At 39.3% G+C, this 14,023-nt stretch overlaps 1 protein-coding gene across 11 annotated transcripts in view; it reads left to right on the forward strand.

The window, feature by feature from the left end:
* TASP1 (taspase 1) overlaps positions 1-14,023 on the forward strand; it is a 303,482-nt gene that overhangs the window by 51,140 nt on the left and 238,319 nt on the right. For all 11 annotated transcript variants that reach the window (XR_010405771.1, XR_010405770.1, XR_010405772.1 and 8 more), the window contains one exon: positions 4,234-4,318. Coding sequence is in view for 8 of the 11 variants with exons in the window: in XM_064572806.1 (XP_064428876.1) it covers positions 4,234-4,318 (85 nt within the window). In the remaining 3 variants the exon portion in view is untranslated. The remainder of the gene's footprint in view (positions 1-4,233; positions 4,319-14,023) is intronic.

The raw sequence follows: 14,023 nt of genomic DNA on the forward strand, positions 1-14,023 counted from the left end.
CTTCCATGCTTTTTTCAAGCCCAGCTAGTATCTTTAAAGTGATGATTCTGAACTCTCGATCTGACATCGTACTATTGTCCATATTGAGTAGGTCCCTGGCAGTCGGTACTACCTCTTGTTCTTTTTGTTGAGGTGATTTTTTCTGTCTTGTCATTTTGTGCAGAGGAGAATAGATGAATGAGAGAACAAAATGCTAGCAGGTTAACAACGTCCCCAGAATTATACTCTAAACAAATCAGAAAAGACCTGAAACAGTGGTAAAAGAAAGGGAAAGAGAGAAAAAAGAAAAAGAAAAAAAAAAAAAAGAAAAAAAAGGATAAAGATAAAAATAAACAAAACCGGAACAAAACAAAACAAAAGAAAAAACAGAATGTGATCAAATATGATCAGGCTGGTATATAGATCAGTGCCACACAGTAGATTGGGTGTATTTTGGTCTGTTAGAGGAAAGTGCCTCCCAAAATTTTAAAGAAAGAAAAGCTTATATATTTACAAAAATAAGGGTTGATATGATGAAGGGATGGAATATGACTGTAAAGATGGAAATTATAAAAAATTTTATAAAAGGAATTGATAAGAAGTTTTTTGAATAAAGAAAGAAGAGGATTTAAAAAAAAAGGGAGAGAATCTGATCAGGTAGGGGAGTAGAAAAAAACCATACACTAGGAATTTAGGGTATATTTTGATCTGTTAGTAGAAACTATCTCAAAATTTTAAAGAGAGAACAACTGATATATATATGCCAAAAATAAGGGTAACTACTATGAAGGGATAGAATATGACTCTAAAAATGAAAAATAAAAATGTTTTTTAAAAAAGGGATTGATAAGATGTTGGTTGAAAAGGGAAAAAGAAAAATTAAAAAAAAAAAATTAACTTTGAAAGACTAAAGAGTCATGGTAAAAAAGCCATGAATTCTATGTGCAGTATTCCCCTAGCGCTGGAGTTCTGTTGTTCTCATTGATTGGTAAACTTGGTCTTGGCTGGCTGTTCTCGCTGATCTTCTGGGGAGGGGCCTGTTGCCGTGGTTTCCAAATGTCTTTGTTGGAGGCAGAATTGCCCCACCCTTGCCTGGTCTGGGGTAAGTAATCTGCTCAGGTTTGCTCTCAGGAGCTTTTGTTCCCTGCAAGCTTTCCATACAGCTTTGTAGGCAGAGAGTGAAAATGGTGGCCTCCCAATCTCCACCCCGGAGGAGCTGAGAACTCGGGGCCCCGCTTCTCAGTGAACCCCCAGAGAATAGCTGTCAGTCACTCCTGTCTCCCCGGTCTCTGGACACAGTCTGTGCTCCCACGGCTTGTGACCGCGCGTTTCTATCTCTGGCACCCAACCCCGGGTGGAGTCTCCAAACCCAGCAGATCCCTGCAGTGCGCTCCCAGGCCGCTCCTCCCTGGGGTGGAAGTGGAGTCTCCCCGGATCTGCCGCTTGTTGGGTATCTGCTGGAGGAGCAGTGACCCGACTGTGCCCCGGATCTCGGTTTACAGCAACCCAAAGCTGAGGGCCCGCGCCTCTGCTCCGTCTCTGCAGCCGGGTTCCTCGCTCCGATACCTGGGAGCTCTTCCGCACTCAGGCACTCCCGGTCTTTCTGTGACCCCGAGGGTCCTGAGACCACACTGTCCCACGAGGGTTCCACCCCCCACTTTGCCACCAGAGTGATGTCCCTCGGCGGAGCAGACTTTTAAAAGTTCCGATTTTGTGCTCCGTGGTTCTATCACTTGCCAGAAGCGGCCGACGGAGGCCCCTCCCCCGCCGTCTATCCTCCCGAATATCGCCTTGGATTCACTTCTCCGCACGTCCTACCTTCCAGAAAGTGGTCGCTTTTCTGTTCAGTTGCTGCTATTCTTTTCTTTTATCTCCTGTTGAGTTCATAGGTGTTCAGAATGGTTTGATCCCTATCTAGCTGAATTCCTGGGACCAGATGAAATTTAGGTCTCCTACTCCTCCACCATCTTGCTCCTCCTCTAAAACATTAACTTCAAAAGACTAAATAATCATTGGATAAATGCCATGAATTCTCTGTGCTGCATTCCCCTAGCGCTGGGATTTTGCTTTTCTCATTGATCGGGAAACTTGTTCTTGGCTGGATGTTCTTGCTGATCTTCTGGGGAGGGGCCTGTTGCTGTGGTTCTCAAATGTCTTTGCCTGAGGTGGAATTGCCCAGCCCTTGCCAGGGGCCAGGCTAAGTAATCTGCTCGGGTTTGTTCTTGGTAGCTTTTGTTCTCTGAAAGCTTTCCATACAGCTTTGGAGGACGAGAGTGGAAATGGACTCCCACTCTCTGGCCCCAGAGGAGCCGAGAGCTCGCGGCCCCGCTCCTCTATGTGCCCTCAGAGAAAAGCAGTCAATCACTGTCTCCCTGGTCTCTGGTCACACTCCGTGCTCACCCAGCCTGTGACCTAGCATTTCTATTTCTGGCACACTCCGTTTGGAGTCTCCAAACCTGGCAGATTCCTGGGGTGTGCTCTGGTGCCACTCCTCCCAGGGGAGGAAGGGGAGTCTTCCTGGATCTGTCGCTTCTTGGGTCCCTGCTGCAAGAGTAGTAGTGGCCTGACTGGGCCGCGGATCACGGTTTATTGCCACTCCAGCTGAGAGCCCACTCCTTGGCTCCATCTCTGCAGCCGGCTTCCCCGCTCTGATATCTGGGAGCTCTGCTGCACTTGTGCACCCCTGCTCTTTCTGTGACCCCGAGGGTCCTGAGACCACACAGTCCCGGTGTGGGTTCCAACTCCCGCTTAGCCACTGGAGCGACGTCCCTCAGCGGAGCAGACTTCTAAAAGTTCCAGTTTTGTGCTCTGCTGCTCTATCACTTGCTGGTAGCTGGCTGACAGAGGCTCCCCCCACCCCATCAATCTTCCCACATATTGCCTCGGATTCACTTATCCACACGTTCTACCTTACAGAAAGTGATCGCTTTTCTGTTCATCGAATTGCTGCTATTCTTTTCTTCGATCTCCTTTTGAGTTTGTAGGTGTTCTGAATGGTTTGATAACTATCTAGCTGAATTCCTGCGGCCAGACAAAATTTAGGTCTCCTATTCCTCCACTCTCTTGCTCCAGTTAAATTTTTTGTTTAAGAAAATGACTTGGATCTTTGGGGGTACTTATGGAATTAAGTAGAAAAATCCTAGAATGCTGAAAAACTCACATTGGAAGTTACTGTTCTGACCTGAAAATTGGGAAACTGAGCTGAGGGCAAGTCAAGCCTGTCTTGACCAATGATTAGCTGTGTTTTTGCAGTTTTGCACCAAGGAGCTCAATTATGAGCTTCCAATCTCTCACGGTTCCCTAAGCATAGTTACTGTTCACTTTACACAACCTTCTTTTGGGTTTACTTTCCTAGTCTGACCAAACTGCAGAGTTTGTCCCTGGCATTAGCTGCTTCTGTTGAAATCTCAGCACTGTGGTCTTGGGCAGGTGACTTAACCCTTTGTGCAAATATTTCCTCAGTAATCAGAGTTCATAAGTATACCTATATGATAGAGTTGAGAAATCAGTGAATTACTCTGATATATTTAAGGGTTTGGTACTTGGGTTGGCATATATTAGATCCTGAGTTACCGTCACTGTCTTCAGTTATCATCACATTGTCATATTTGTCGTCATTGTCATCATGACTGTTTTTCACACTACTTCCTGTCCTGTCATTCCTCCTAGATGAGCATCCTCTTCTCACTTTTCTTCACATTCTTTATTCCCTCCTGTAAACAATCTGAACCATATTTTAGGTTACAATCTTGTTCATACTTGGCCTCTTCTCCCCACTCTTACCCAATTTGTAGGATATTCTCTTTATTCTGTTTCTTGTAGGTGAGATTTAAAATTTTTGGCCATTAATTCCCCTCCCCCCAAGGTAAATTTGAAGCTGTTTGTAATCATGTTTATTTGGAAGAAATTCAGTTTTTGATAGTAGATGCCACATTTTCAGTTTATTGTTTCTGTTCTATTCTGAAATCTATTAACAAGGGACCTAATTTAAATATCTATTATTTCAAATTCAGTCTTTGCTGCTGTAGCACATGACAAAACATGAGAATGTATGTTTTATATTCTTGTATCTACTGGGTATTCATTTATTTGTTGATTTTATCTGTATATGATAATTAAGGGTTTTTATTAGTAAATATAAAAGAAGAGTTTTCTAAGATATTTAAAAGTTGTTTTATTGAAACAGCTACAAAACTGAGTGGGAAATTTTAAGATATTTTTCTGACTTCATTTTCTGCCAATTTTATTTTATAGGAATCAAGAATCCAGTCTCAGTTGCAAACAGACTCTTGTGTGAAGGGCAGAAGGGCAAGCTCTCGGCTGGCCGAATTCCTCCCTGGTAACTGCATTGTTCTGCCTGACTTTCCCTGGGTCTTTGGTCTTTGGTGCATGTAGTGTTTGAAGGCTATTTTTATCCACAGAAGGCTGATGTTGTTGGTTACACACCAGCAGTAGCTTGCCTTTGAGAGGAAGACACTTTGTTCTATAATCTTGGAACATTTTGTACACTTAATAGAGCTTCAGATGCAATAGAATATTACAGATTAAAGCAGAAAAGAGATCAGAGTTAATTTTTGGTTTTGTAGTTGATTACAGAGATGTTTTTGCTGTTCCTAAATGCACAGTTGGGGTCTTTTATTATGAAACTTTTGAAGTCCAGAGTCCAAACTAATTTTAATTTTGAGATGATCTTAGAATAAAAGTACTTAATTTTTCTCTTCTGGAGAAAAACATTGTGATGTTAAGGTTAGTAAGATTACATTTTTCTCCAGCATTAACATACAATTTTCATTAAAAAAAACTTTGAACTTTTCAAGTATTTGTAAATATAGAGAGAACATTGTAAAGAGCCCTCATGAACCTGTCATCCAGCTCCAGTAACTAACATGTTTTCGCCCTTAATCTATACTCAGTCTCTCTTTTTCCTATAGTATTTTTTAATTAAAAAAATTTTTTTAGAGTTTATTTTATTCATTTATTGATTTTAAGCAATCTCCACACCCAACTTGGGGCTCAAACTCATGACCCGGAGATCAAGATTCCCATGCTCCTCCGACTGAGCCAGCCAGGCACCCCTTTCCTATAGTATTTTTTTTTTTTTTAAAGATTTTATTTATTTATTTGAGAGTGAGAGAATGAGAGAGAGCAAGCACATGAGAGGGGGGAGGGTCAGAGGGAGAAGCAGACTCCCCGCCGAGCAGGGAGCCCGATGCGGGACTCGATCCAGGGACTCCAGGATCATGACCTGAGCCGAAGGCAGTCACTCAACCAACTGAGCCACCCAGGCGCCCTTTCCTATAGTATTTTAAAGGAAATCCTTGACATGATATTTTTTACCCTTAAATAATTTTGTGAATTGCTCTATGTTTACAAAACATAATCATCATTCCATTAGCATGCCTAATAATAATAACAAATATGCTTCAATGCCACTACACTTCAGTTTATGTTCAGCATGCCCAGCTGTGAAGGTTATATTAATGTCCTGTGTTGAAAGTTGTGACAACAGTACTATATCACTTTGACTGTTATAATTTGAAGTCATAGAAAATAAATTAGTATAGTTTTGAAAAGTCTTGAAACCTCTTACCCAAATATACTCAAGTAATCATTTTAATCATATACTTGTCAGGTGTTTAATTGTGATACTAGAGAGGTCAATTTTAAAAATTTTTGAAGAACTACAGTTTTTAGTGTTTGTGTCTTCAATAAGGAAGGATAAGGAGAAGCAAATGGGAAATTTTGAGATTGTTTATAATACGTGTTTTGTTGATTTATAACTCTGAAAGTCGGAAAAGTAGGAAAAGTGATTAAAGAATTTGAAGCTGCCTAGACTGAAATCTTTTTTTTTTTTTTTAAAGATTTTATTTATTTATTTGAGAGAGAGACAGAAGTAGTGACAGATAGCATGAGTGGGGAGGAGAGGGAGAAGGACCCTGGGATCATGACATGAGCCAAATGCAGATGCTTAACCAACTGAGCCACCCAGGTGCCCCTAGACTGAACCCTTTCTAATGGCATCCTTATCCTTCCCATTGTCCCGCACCCTTACCCTGACTCTGTCTCTGCCCCTGCTCCTAGGGGCAGCTGTCTTGATTTTAAGCTTCTCTAATTCCCATATATTCCTTCATAGTATTACAACATAGACAATACTCTAGTTTTTTAATGCTGCGTATAGTATATATGTACATAGATGTACAAAGAAGGCCTGGAAAGAAGGTTATCAAACTCACTGTGGTTAACCTCTGTGAAGAAGGAAGGAGGGAACAAGGTGAAGCAGTTTTCAAAGGGGAACATGTGCAGTATTTTTGTATTTTACAAAGATAAATTATATGGGAAAAAGTGATGGCCATCTCTCCATTAAAATGATATATTGTGATGCTACACTTGTCTGCAACTAGCTGTCTTATTTTCTCATGTACATAGTTCTTCAGCTTTATTCTTTGTTTTCAGAATTGTTTTGACCATTTTAGGCATTTTGCATTTCCATATGAATTTTAGAATTACCCTATTTCTAGAAATACCCTGCTAGAATTTTGATTAGGATTGCATCATATCCATTTATTAAAGTCTCATTTAGCCTCTCTGACCAGTGTTTTATAGTTTTCAGTGTATAGGTCTTACACAGCTTTTATCAAATTTATACCTATTTCATTCTCTCTTCTTTTAAAAAAGATTTTATTTATTTGAGTGAGAGAGACAGAGAGCACATGAGTGGGGGGAGGGGCAGAGGAATAGGGAGAGGGAGAAGCTGACCCCCTGCTGAGCTTGGAGCCTGATGCGGGGTTTGATCTCAGGACCCTGAGATCACAATCTGAACCAAAAACAAGAGTCAACTGCTTAACTGACTGCGCCACCCAGGCGCCCCAAGTATTTCATTCTTTTTGATAGTATGATAAATTATATAATATGTGTTAATTTCCAGTTGTTCCTTGCCAATATAGAAATATTATTATTATTATTATTATTATTACATTGAAATTCTTTCTTGGGAATTTACTAAATTCATTTGTTTTATAGTATCATTTTTATAGATTTGATAAGATTTTCTACAAAGACAGTAATGCGTTCTGAAAATAAAGATTGTTTTATTTCTTCCTCTCTAATCTGGGTTCCTTTAATTAATTTCCTTTTCTTTATTACAGTGGCTAGGACCTTCAATGAAATGTAGAATAGAAATGTGAGAGTGGAAAAAAAAAAAAAAGAAATGTGAGAGTGGGCATTTGTGCCTTGTTTGTGATCTTAGGGGGGAAGCATCTGGTCTTTTACTCTTAAGTATGATGGTTGCTGTAGGTTTATCATAGATATTCTTTATTATACTGAGAAAGTCCCCTTCTTAGTGTTCTGAGAGTTTTTAATAGGAATGAGTGTTGTTCTTTCTCAAATGCTTTTCTGCATCTATTAAGATGGTCTTATAATTTTTCTTATTTAGTCAATTAGTGATTCGTTGATTTTCAACTGTTAAAGCAACAGTTGCATTCCTGGGATAAATTCCACTTCATCATAATGTATTATCTTTTTGATATATATATATATTTTTAAAGATTTTATTTATTTATTTGACAGAGAGAGAGAGAGCGAGAGCAGGAACACAAGCAGGGGGAGTGGGAGAGGGAGAAGCAGGCTCCCTGCCGAGCAGGGAACCCTGATGCGGGACTCGATCCCAGGACTCTGGGATCATGACCTGAGCCGAAGGCAGACGTTTAACGACTGAGCCACCCAGGCGCCCAATCCTTTTGATATATTGTCAGATCCAATTTCCTAAGATTTTGTGAAGGATTTTTGTATGGTCATATATTATGAGATATATTGGTCTGTAGTTTTCTTTTTTTTTATTATTATTATGTTATGTTATTCACTATACATTACATCATTAGTTTTTGATGTAGTGTTCCATGATTCGTTGTTTGCATGTAACACCCAGTGTTCCATGCAGTACGTGCCCTCTTTACTACCCATCACCAGGCTAACCCATCCCCCCTACCCCCCTCCCCTCTAGAACCCTCAGTTTGTTTCTCAGAGTCCATAGTCTCTCATGGATCTTCTTCCCCTCCGATTCCCCCCCCTTCATTCTTCCCTTCCTGCTATCTTCTTCCTTTTTTTTTTTTTTTTTTAACATATAATGTATTATTTGTTTCGGAGTAACAGGCCTGTGATTCAACAGTCTTAGGCAATTCACAGTGCTCACCATAGCACATACCCTCCCCAATGTCTATCACCCAGCCACCCCATCCCTCCCACCCCCCACCACTCCAGCAACCCTCAGTTTGTTTCCTGAGATTAAGAATTCCTCATATCAGTGAGGTAATATGATACATGTCTTTCTTTGATTGACTTATTTCACTCAGCATAATACCCTCCAGTTCCATCCATGTCGTTGCAAATGACAAGATTTCATTCCTTTTGATGGCTGCATAATATTCCATTGTATATATAGACCACATCTTCTTTTTCCACTCATCTGTCGATGGACATCTTGGCTCTTTCCACACTTTGGCTATTGTGGATATTGCTGCTATAAACATCGGGGTGCATGTCCCCCTTGGATCCCTACATTTGTATCTTTGGGGTAAATACCCAGTAGTGCAATTGCTGGATCGTACAGTAGCTTTATTTTCAACTTTTTGAGGAACGTCCATACGGTTTTCCAGAGTGGTTGCCACCAGCTTGATTCCCACCAACAGTGTAGAAGGGTTCCCCTTTCTCTGCATCCCCGCCAACATCTGTTGTTTCCTGACTTGTTGATTTTAGCCATTCTGACTGGTGTGAGTTGATATCTCATTGAGGTTTTGATTTGGATTTCCCTGATGCCGAGCGATACTGAGCACTTGTTCATGTGTCTGTTGGCCATTTGGATGTCTTCTTTGGAAAAATGTCTCTTCATGTCTTCTGCCCATTTCTTGATTGGATCATTTGTTCTTTGGGTGTTGAGTTTAATGAGTTCTTTAGATTTTGGATACTAGTCCTTTATCTGATATGTCATTTGCAAATATCTTCTCCCATTCTGTCGGTTGTCTTTTGGTTTTGTTGACTGTTTCTTCTGCTGTGCAAAAGCTTATTATCTTGATGAAGTCCCAGTAGTTCATTTTTGCCCTTGCTTCCCTTGCCTTTGGCGATGTTTCTAGGAAGAAGTTGCTGCGGCTGAGGTCGAAGAGGTTGCTGCCTGTGTTCTCCTTTAGGATTTTGATGGACTCCTGTCTCACATTGAGGTCTTTCAACCATTTTGAGTCTATTTTTGTGTGTGGTGTAAGGAAATGGTGCAATTTCATTCTTCTGCATGTGGCTGTCCAATTTTCCCAACACCATTTGTGGAAGAGACTGTCTTTTTTCCATTGGACATTCTTTCCTGCTTTGTCAAAGATGAGTTAACCATACACTTGAGGGTCCATTTCTGGGCTCTCTATTCTGTTCCATTGATCTATGTGTCTGTTTTTGTGCCAGTACCATACTGTCTTGATGATGACAGCCTTGTAATAGAGCTGGAAGTCCGGAATTGTGATGCCACCGGCTTTGCTTTTCTTTTTCAACGTTCCTCTGGCTATTTGGGGTCTTTTCTGGTTCCATACAAATTTTAGGATCATTTGTTCCATTTCTTTGAAAAAAGTGGATGGTATTTTGATAGGGATTGCATTAAATGTGTAGATTGCTCTAGGTAGCATTGACATCTTCATAATATTTGTTCTCCCAATCCATGAGCATGGAATGTTTTTCCATTTTTTTGTGTCTTCCTCAATTTTCATGAGCATTTTATAGTTTTCTAAGATCAGATTCTTTGCCTCTTTGGTTAGATTTATTCCTAGGTATCTTATATTGTTGGGTGCAACTGTAAATGGGATCGACTCCTTAATTTCTCTTTCTTCTGTCTTGTTGTTGGTGTATAGGAATGCCACTGATTTCTGTGCATTGATTTTATATCCTGCCACTTGACTGAATTCCTGTATGAGTTCTAGCAGTTTTGGGGTGGAGTCTTTTGGGTTTTCCACATAAAGTATCATATCATCTGCAAAGAGTGAGAGTTTGACTTCTTTGGCGATTTGGTTGTCTTTTATTTCTTTTTGTTGTCTGATTGCTGTGGCTAGGACTTCTAATACTATGTTGAATAGCAGTGGTGATAGTGGACATCCCTGTCGTGTTCCTGACGTTAGGGGGAAAGCTCTCAGTTTTTCCCCATTGAGAATGATATTTGCTGTGGGTTTTCCATAGATGGCTTTTATGATATTGAGTTATGTACCTTCTGTCCCTACACTGTGAAGAGTTTTAATCAAGAAAGGATGCTGTACTTTGTCCAATGCTTTTTCTGCATCTATTGAGAGGATCATATGTTTCTTGTTCTTCTTTTATTAATGTATTGTATCACATTGATTGATTTGTAGATGTTGAACCAACCTTGCAGCCCAGGATAAATCCCACTTGGTCGTAATGAATAATCCTTTCAATGTAGTGTTGGATCCTATTGGCTAGTATTTTGGTGAGAATTTTTGCATCCATGTTCATCAGGGATATTGGTCTGTAATTCTCCTTTTTGATGGGGTCTTTGTCTGGTTTTGGGATCAAGGTAATGCTGGCCTCATAAAACGAGTTTGGAAGTTTTCCTTCCATTTCTGTTTTTTGGAACAGTTTCAGAAGAGTAGGTATTAATTCTTCTTTAAATGTTTGGTTGAATTCCCCTTGGGAAGCCATCTGGCCCTGGGCTTTTTTTTTTTGTTGGGAGATTATTGATTAGTGCTTCAATTTCCTTAGTGGTTATGGGTTTGTTCAGCTTTTCTATTTCTTCCTGGTTCAGTTTTGGTAGTTTATTTGTCTGTAGGAATGCATCCATTTTCTTCCAGATTATCTAATTTGCTGGCATATAGTTCCTCATAATATGTTCTTATAGTTGTTTGTATTTCTTTTTTGTTGGTTGTAATCTCTCCTCTTTCATTCATGATTTTATATATTTCGGTTATTTCTCTTTTCTTTTTGATAAGTCTGGCCACGGGTTTATCAGTCTTATTAATTCTTTCAAAGAACCAACTCCTAGTTTCGTTGATCTGTTCTACTGTTCTTTTGGTTTCTATTTCATTGATTTCTGCTCTGATCTTTACTATTTCTCTTCTCCTGCTGAGTTTAGGCTTTATTTGCTGTTTTTTCTCCACCTCCTTTAGGTGTAGGGTTAGGTTGTGTATTTGAGACCTTTCTTGTTTCTTGAGAAAGGCTTGTATTGCTATTTACTTGCCTCTTAGGACTGCCTTTGCTGCATCCCAAAGATTTTGAACAGTTGTGTTTTCATTTTCATTTGTTTCCGTGAATTTTTTTAAATTCTTCTTTAATTTTGCGGTTGACCCATTTATTCTCTGTAGGATACTCTTTAGCCTCCATGTATTTGAGTTCTTTCCGACTTTCCTCTTGTGATTGAGTTCTAGTTTCAAAGCATTGTGGTCCAAAAATATGCAGGGAATGATCCCAGTCTTTTGGTACCAGTTGAGACCTTATTTGTGACCCAGGATGTGATCTATTCTGGAGAATGTTCCATGTGTAGTAGAGAAGAATGTGTATTCTGTTGCTTTGGGATGGAATGTTCTGAATATATCTGTGAAGTGCATTTGGTCCAGTGTGTCATTTAAAGTCATTATTTCCTTGTTGATCTTTTTTTTTTTTTAAGATTTTATTTATTTGACAGAGACAGAGATAGCGAGAGCAGGAACACAAGCAGGGGGAGTGGGAGAGGGAGAAGCAGGCTTCTTGCCGAGCAGGGAGCCCGATGTGGTACTTGATCCCGGGACCCTGGGATCATGAACTGAGCTGACGGCAGACGCTTAATGACTGGGCCACCCAGGCACCCTCCTTGTTGATCTTTTGCTTCGATGATCTGTTCATTTCAGTGAGTGGGGTGTTAAAGTCCCCCACTATTATTGTATTGTTGTTGATGTGTTTCTTTGCTTTTGTTATTAATTGCCTTATAAAATTGGCTGCTCCCATGTTAGGGACATAGATATTTATAATTGTTAGATCTTCTTGTTGGATAGGCCCTTTAAGTAGGATATAGTATCCTTCCTCATCTCTTACAGTCTTTGGTTTAAAATCTAATTCGTCTGATATAAGGATTGCCACCCGAGCTTTCTTTTCGTGTCCTTTAGCATGGTAAATGGTTTTCCACCCCCTCACTTTAAATCTGGGGGTGTCTTTGCATCTAAAATGAGTCTCTTGCAGACAGCATATTGATGGGTCTTGTTTCTTTAATCCAGTCTGATAGCCTGTGTGTTTTGATTGGGACATTTAGCCCATTTACATTCAGGGTAACTATTAAAAGATAGGAATTTAGTGCCATTGTATTGCCTGTAAGGTGACTGTTACTGTATATTGTCTGTGCTCCTTTCTGGTCTATGTTACTTTTAGGCTCTGTCTTTGCTTAGAGGACCCCTTTCAATATTTCTTGTATGGCTGGTTTTGTGTTTGCAAATTCCTTTAGTTTTTGTTTGTCCTGGAAGTTTTTTATCTCTCCTTCTAGCCTAGCTAGGTGTAGTATTCTTGGCTGCATATTTTTCTCATTTAGTGCTGTTAATATATCCTGCCAGTCCTTTCTGGCCTGCCAGGTCTCTGTGGATAGGTCTGTTGCCAATCTAATGTTTCTACCATTGTAGGTTACATATCTCTTGTCCCGAGCTGCTTTCAGGATTTTCTCTTTGTCTCTGCGACTCGTAGATTTTACTCTTAGATGTCGGGGTGTTGACCTATTTTTATTGATTTTGAGAGGGGTTCTCTGTGCCTCCTGGATTTTGATGCCTGTTTCCTTCCCCAAATTAGGGAAGTTCTTTGCTATAGTTTGCTCCAATATACGTTCTGCCCGTCTCTCTCTTTCTTCTTCTTCTGGGATTCTAATTATTCTAATATTGTTTTGTCTTATTGTATCACTTATCTCTCGAATTCTGCCCTCATGATCCAGTAGTATTTTATCTCTCTTTTTCCCAGCTTCCTTATTTTCCATCATTGGGTCTTCTATATCACTGATTCTCTCCTCTGCCTCATTTATCTTAGCAGTTAGATCCTCCATTTTTGATTGCACCTCTTTAATAGCCTTTTTGATTTTGACTTGGTTAGATTTTAGTTCTTTTATTTTTCCAGAAAGGGTTTCTCTAATATCTTCCATGCTTTTTTCATGCTCAGCTAGTGTCTTTAAAATCATCGTTCTGAATAGTAGTTCCGATATCTTACTAGTGTCTATATTGATTAGATCCCTCGCTTTCCATTCTTCCTCTTGTTCCTTTTTTTGAGGTGATGTTTTCCGTCTTGTCATTTTGTCCAGAGGAGAATAGATGAATGAGAGAACAAAATCTTAACAGGGTAAGAACGTCCCCACAAAATATACACTAAAGAAATCAGAAGAGACCTGAAACCAGGGGAACAGTAAAGGAAAGAAAGAAAAAAGAGAAAAAAAAAAGAAAAAGAAAAAGATAAAAACAAATAAAAACGAACAACCAGAAAAACAGAATATGATCAAATATGATCAGGCTGATGCATAGTTTAGTGCCAAACACTAGATTTTGGGCATATTTTGTTCTGTTAGAAGAAAGTGCCTCCCAAAATTTTAAACAAATATAAACTTATATATGTACAAAAATGAGTGTTAATATGATGAAGGGATGGAGTATGAATGTAAAGATGAAAATTATAAAAGATTTTACAAAACAAATTGATAAGATAAGAAGTTGGTTGAAAAAAGAAAGAACTTAAATAAAAAGGGAGAGAATGTGATCAGGCAGGAGACTAGAATAAAGCCATACACTAGACATTTAGGGTATGTTTTGGTCTGTTAGAAGAAATTGTATCCCAAAATTTTAAAGAGAGAACAACTTACATATATGTATACCAAAAATAAGGTTAACTACTATGAAGGGATAGAATATGACTCTAAAAATGAAAAATAAAAAAGGATTTTTTAAAAAAGGGATTGATAAGATGTTGGTTGAAAAAGGGAAAAAGAAAACTTAAAAAAAAAAAAACAGTTATAAAAAAATGAACTTTGATGGGGTGCCTGGGTGGCTCAGTTGTTGGGTGTCTGCCTTCG

The sequence above is a fragment of the Mirounga angustirostris genome, unplaced genomic scaffold (genome assembly GCF_029215605.1).
Source record: "Mirounga angustirostris isolate CCGP_5_RB_7025 unplaced genomic scaffold, mMirAng1.0.hap1 SCAF_10, whole genome shotgun sequence".
NCBI lineage: Eukaryota > Metazoa > Chordata > Mammalia > Carnivora > Phocidae > Mirounga > Mirounga angustirostris.